The 6,472-nt window shown below is 33.5% G+C and overlaps 2 protein-coding genes across 2 annotated transcripts in view; one reads left to right on the plus strand and one right to left on the minus strand.

Annotated features, from left to right (window-relative positions):
* Positions 1–1,300: 1,300 nt before the first annotated feature.
* LOC105112953 (uncharacterized) lies at positions 1,301–5,400 on the plus strand. The gene is made up of 3 exons (XM_011008885.1): positions 1,301–1,752; positions 3,277–3,303; positions 4,766–5,400. Exons 1-3 carry the CDS (start codon positions 1,554–1,556, stop codon positions 5,083–5,085), a joined length of 546 nt encoding a protein of 181 aa, XP_011007187.1. The 5' UTR covers positions 1,301–1,553; the 3' UTR covers positions 5,086–5,400.
* Positions 5,088–6,472, minus strand: part of LOC105112960 (uncharacterized) — a 4,051-nt gene continuing 2,666 nt past the window's right edge. The window contains exon 5 of the mRNA XM_011008899.1: positions 5,088–5,154. Coding sequence (XP_011007201.1) covers positions 5,088–5,154 — 67 coding nt within the window. The remainder of the gene's footprint in view (positions 5,155–6,472) is intronic.

Below are 6,472 nucleotides of genomic sequence, written 5' to 3' on the forward strand. Positions count from 1 at the left end.
CTCATGCCTGGATGACAAGTCTATTCAGGCCAATATTCTCCTGGTCCGTTTTACTCCTACTTCAAGGATTTCTGTCCATATAATAAGACAAGTTTTTCTCTACTTGCAAAGGCAACAAATCACTCCAACCGGTGGGAGACAAGACATGTAATTTCATCATATAACCTTTTAAAATAATTACAAGAATTTGTAAAATTTTAAATTTGCCATATTTTCCCATGTAAATAGAGAAAATATGGGAAAATATGGCATGCGATTTCTTTATAATATCTTTGTAATCCATATATCAAGCCTCATATTATAAAGTTGTTATCTTTATAATATCTTCATCCAAATCCATATATCATGTATTTACCTTGGTAAAAATATAAGTAAGCTTTCTTTCTCTGTGTTTCATATTTATGTTTTATATTATTGTATTTATATCTATGTTCTGTGTTTGCTAGAGAGAATCATGTCATTGTTAAGCTTGTGTTTATTTTCACATCTAAAATTATCATATTATGTTTTTTATATTAGTATTAAAGCACATATTTAATATGTTATTAACAAGTTTTATAACCCGTTTGGTATTGCTGTAGTTTCTGTTTTTGCCTTGCCTTGTAATCTGCGTTTTGCAATAGCTCCATAAGTAATTATTTTTTTAAATATTGGTTTCGTAAGAGTTGAAATAATTTATTTTTCATTTCTAGAGGCTTACTTTTCATTTATTTTAGATTTGTTTGGGAGGGTAATAATAAAGTTATTTTTTTAAAATATTTTTTGTTAGGAAATATATTAAAATAAGGTTTTTTATTATAATATATTAAAATAATTTAAAAATACTAAAAAATAATTTAAAACTATTTCTTTTTAGAAAACACAATTAAATTGAAATACTAAAAACAAGGTTTTATCTTTCTAGTATTAGTTTTAACTATATACTTATATTTTTTTTAAATTTATATTTTTAACTATGATAAAAGGCCTTTTATATACAAAAATCTTTTTAGTATTAGTTTTAACCCTATACTTATATTTTTTAAAAATTTATATTTTTAACTATGATAAAAGGCCAAACACATATTAAGTTCCTGTTTGTTTTGCTTTATAAAAATATTTTTTTAAAAAAATAAATTTTTTATTTTAAATTAATAAAAAATAATTTTTTAAAAAATAAAAAATATTATTTTAATATATTTTAAAATAAAAAATATTTTAAAAATAACTACGAAGAAACAGCCAAACATCGTCATAAACTGTTGAAATGATGAAAGTCAGAAATGGAAAAGGAAAGGACAGTATTTTAAAGGGCGGTAGCATCACCGACTACCAGCAATAGAGTCGACTCAAGAAAAGGTTATTTTGAGAGAGAGAGACAGCAAGTCAATCAGATTCAATGACTCCTTACCAGTTGTCACTTTTTTCCCTTCTCAAGATAAATTAACTAAACAGTGTTATTTGGATTTCAAGAAAATCTAGCTCGAGTAGCAGCAGAAGAAAGCACAAGTAATTGTGATTTCTTGAGAAGGAAATCTTATTAGTAGTAGATACTACATACAGATAGATAAGGAATGGCAACGAAGAAGCAGCAAGCGGCAGCGGTGAAGGTGGGGTTGGGGTTAATGGCGGTGTGTATAGCAGGATACATTCTGGGGCCGCCTCTTTACTGGCACTTGAAAGAAGGGTTTGTTGCTGTTGCTCGATCTTCTCCAATTTGCTCTCCTTGTGACTGTGATTGCTCTTCTCAGCCTCTCCTCTCCATTCCTCAAGGTTAAGAGATCTATCGCTACCTCTATCTTTATATCATTTCTTTCTTCACTCCCTCCATCACTTTTACTGTAATTCTCAAATAAAATGGCAAATCAGACAACTTCTTACAGAAATCTAAGGTACACACTTTTTATCTTGTTCAAACAATTCTGGGTTTTAGTTGTACTAGTTGGAAACCTAGTTTTAGTTAGATTCAGATCCATGCCAGAGAGATATCTTCAAGTATTTTACTTTGAAATCCAACCTTCATGTTCATGTGGATGCCGGTGCTATGTTTTGGATTCTCGAACTATACAGTGTCTCGGTAGTGTCAAGCATCAATCCTTTTAATTTCATAACCTAGTATGTGTATTTTTTTTGTATCCAAGGAGATACAGCATTAATCATGTTTTAAATGCTTGTATTCGTATTTGTAATTATTTGAATGCTAAAAAATGGTGCTAGAGAGTAATGGAAAACCATTCTTGGACCTAACGGCTTTAATTTTCAGATTAAGATGGTTTTTTATCATAGTATTAAAACCTTAATGACGGAGCACAAGGTGCTGATGGACTTGTGTAAGTTTTCACCCAAAAGACTTTTCACTTGAGGGGTGGGTGTGATAGATAAAACAATTTTTAGAGCCTCATTCAATAGCTTAATTTTGTTGGTTGAGATGGTTCGTTTCAGATTTTTATTAGGTGGAGACCATGGTTGAATTTGCTGCACTAAGTTATGTAGAGACATTTTAGTGAAGCCATTTAGATGATTTTCTGTTGAGAAACACATTTGGCTATGGTTCCCGTCTTGGTTATCTGTGGTACTTGCTCTCCCTGTGATTTTTTCCGTGCTTGGATATGCTGAGTGCCTTTTGATGGTCTGAAAGCACGGGTTAGTACAATTGCTTAAATGGATATGATAACGTGAAAAATATAATTCTTGGCAGTTCAAAATGCTAATCAACAATATTTTGCCCGTGCTTTGTTATTCAATTGAAACTATTTCTTGTTCTTCTTTGAATACCTCAAAACATTCTGGTTTTCTTAACTTGGATCAAAACACTTAGATAGTGCTGCTCAAGAAAAGGTTGCCCCATGTGGCATTTTCTTGAACAAATTAATGTATTCTCCAAGAGCTCATGTGAGACATTTATCTGATAGTTTAGATATAAATGCTATAATCATACATACTGTTATAGCGTGTAAAGCCTTGAACTTTCTGTATCATCTATGCTGGGATGCTTTTGGCTATGGTTTTTTAACGGGGCGAAACATTTTTGAGACAAGTTACACCTGTTGTTTGTGTTTGTTCATTTGTGTGCTTGTTCTTTGTCTTTTGACCTGGCTTTTGATGCAGAATACCAAAATTGTATTGCTGTAGCTTCATACATAATCTGCCTACTGAATGTCACTCCCACTGAATCATTAGCATGAGTATATTGGTTTCTAGGTCAATTATGTCAGTTTGAATTTTGTGCTGGTGTATTTGATAAGTTACATAATTCATCATGTTTATACTCACTTCAACTTTGTCCATTTTCTGCAGGATTGAGCAATGCATCATCCTTCACAGGTTAGTTTATCTGTCATGAATTAACTTTATTTGAGTGGGAGATCATTTGTAATTTCAAAACCGAGCAGCTTAAGCATTTTCCTTTTCTTGGTTCTATATGCATGTGCATGAGAAGGGAAATAGAAGAAATCTTGCTACAGTCTACCTGCATTTAATAGCTTGTTTTCTGTTAAAATATGATTTATATTTTTAAGTGACGGAAAAATTTTACTAAACTCGTTCAGACTTTGTCAAAAATATAGAGGCTGTCCCATGAATTCTGAAATTACCCAGAAATTTACTTATCACAGTTGTTAACTATATATATGATTTTATCAAAGGATGATTTCTGAAATATTTCCCTCATTCATTGGGGAAATGGATAAACACTACTAAGCCACAATTAACACCTTTTCTATTTTGTTTTCTCTCTGCAATCATTTCATCAGGTGCTATTTCCCCCCAAAATATGGTTAGAATATATAAATTTTTGTCTAGTTCAGTGAATGTGATTTTTCCAATTATTGTGACAATTTAAGTTGTTTTTCCACTACATATTTTCTTATTTGTTGACCCAATTTCAGAAACCAATTTGCTTTTTAGATGGCACATATCGCAAATGATAATATTGCGTCATTTGATGAAATTTTACTCATATTGCAAATGATAATATTGCTTCATATGATGAAATTTTACTCATATTTTTTCACTGTTTCTATAAAGCTGTCTTATGCTATGACAGAGAGGTATTTGCATTTCTCTCTTTTCTTTTCTTAAAACTTTATGGTAGTCACATGAAGAAGGCTGAGAAGTGTGTTAAGCTAAAATATTTAAGCTTCTGTGCGGATGTTTCTTTTCCTAAGTGACATTTTATTGTTATTGCAAATAACTGTCTTACTCTTATTAGAGTATGTTAAACCTAACAGGCTTTTCTTTTGATTGGTTGCTCGTCCTTTTCCTTAAGCTATGCCAGCTTGTTTGTAAAGGCATGACCATCTGTGATCCTTAAACAATCCTTATGTCATGCAACATTACCAAACCCCTGTGAGGAAATTCAGGATTTATCATCTATGCTGTTCCTTTCGAACATTCTTGCATCCTCTAGTGCTTATGCTTTGTTCTTTTATTTGCATGTGTTTTATGGAAACTGGAAAGTGTTGAGGGTATTATAGCTATGCTAAGAAAAATAATAACAAAACTCCTCTTATCTGTCATTACTTACAATGACTATTGGCTTTTATGTTGTTTAATTATCTGCATACTTAAAAGAAACTTCAAAACAATTAACGGAGCTTGGTTTTCTTGTTTAACATAGGGTGCAATGCACATATGTATATGTATTTCAAAATAATTATCTTCTCAAACTTCATTTCATTATGTGCCTATGTTTGGTATTCAGTAGTAAACCATAAAATGTTATGTGAATGATACGATTGAACCATGGTGTCATGGTATCTCATTCCGCCTGGCATATATTATGCAGATTGTGCGAAGCATGACCCAGAGGTGAATGCAGATACTGAGAGGAATTTTGCAGAGCTACTGAAAGAGGAATTGCAGCTGCGGGAAACTGAAGCACTAGAGAATCAGCAGCGGGCTGATATAGCTCTGCTTGAGGCTAAGAAGATTGCATCCCAGTATCAAAAGGAAGCTGACAAATGCAATTCGGGGATGGAAACCTGTGAAGGAGCAAGGGAGAAAGCAGAAGCCACATTAGCAGCACAAAAGAAATTGACATCAATCTGGGAGCTAAGGGCGCGTCAAAGAGGATGGAAAGATGGGGCTGCCAAGTCCCATACCTAATCTCAGGGAAATGTCCAGTCTGTGTAAAAGATCTCCGTGGCCTCATGAAACCTGCTCCTCTTCTTGGTGCTGTGGTATTATATTCACAGCCAAGTTAGCATGATTTTATATTTGAGATTGTAACAGTCAAGTATACCGTCATCAAGAAGCCTTTTGAAACTATCAAGCTGTTTAAAAAGCCCAAAGTGCATTCCTGCTATTCCTGCTAGTAAAATGTTTTGCTTGTAAGTAGAGGTTGATTTATTTAATTTAATTAAAAAAATAGCAGATAATATGTCTGCAAGTGTCTAGCTTGCTCCTGCTGTGATTTTTCAACTAAATATATTCTGTGCTGCTGGTATACATTAGCAGTTCCATCTGTAATCGCAGTTGGCTTGGTCATCAAGCTATTCCCGTTGTGAACTAGGTAAAGATTCCATGCCGATCATTACAGTTCTCTTAAAGTCCATGTTCTATGTTACAGGAATACCATGCTTGATGCTACCTATTGCCTAATTGATACATGCTACGCGAGCAACTACCTAGTATGTCTTCCAAGTCTCGTTTTAGCATAACAACTGCTGAGTGATTTTTGTTCTATTAGCATCTACAAGCATATGTGCGATCTTTTCTGTTACGTTAGGATGGTGGTGCCAGTCTAATCAAGAAGGCAAGAACACATGGACGGGATCCTCGTTTAATTTCGTTTGTTCCAGCGATGCCTAGGCATCGGATACTTAGAGGCCCTGGATCGTACGTGTAGCCTGAGCAAATTTCATTTAAGCTCGCTGTACAAAGTGGGACTCTTTGCATATGTAAGCCAAACCAGTGCCATTTCTCTTGAGCTTCAAACTCATTTGAAAATTAGTGTCTTTAACTATAAATTTTGGATTTGATCTTCTTCCTCAACCATTTTTCGTTTAAAATCAGTAGGAATTGATAGCGGATAAACTTTTTGATGTGTCTACTGTCTGCAAGCCAGCAGGTTCTATAAATTGCCCTGCTTATAGAATCTAGAAAAAAAGGGTGATTGGCGACATAATGTAGCGAGATTAGTGGGAGCCTTTCTGTTCTATTATATAAATGAGTGTCTTGACATATATTTTTTTTCCCTTTTCCTTTAATCATCTTTCACTAAGCACTGATTTTTTGTTTTTGGGGCAAATACATTCTGTCAAGGCTAATTCGTTAAAAGCTACACTGTTAAGAAAAGATCAATCTCCTATTTTATTATGATTTGGATCCTGAACCTATTTTTTGGTCATCGGATAAGGGATTTTGTTCCAATTCTTTGTTCTGTAACTTCATGGCCGAATTCCTGAATTTCAAGTTCATTTAATATTGTTAAGCTCTGTGTTTGTGTGTTGTGCTATAACAACCCATAACTTTACCCTGATGGTATAACTTT

This window comes from Populus euphratica, unplaced genomic scaffold, assembly GCF_000495115.2.
Source record: "Populus euphratica unplaced genomic scaffold, PopEup_1.0 scaffold380.1, whole genome shotgun sequence".
Taxonomy (NCBI): Eukaryota; Viridiplantae; Streptophyta; class Magnoliopsida; order Malpighiales; family Salicaceae; genus Populus; species Populus euphratica.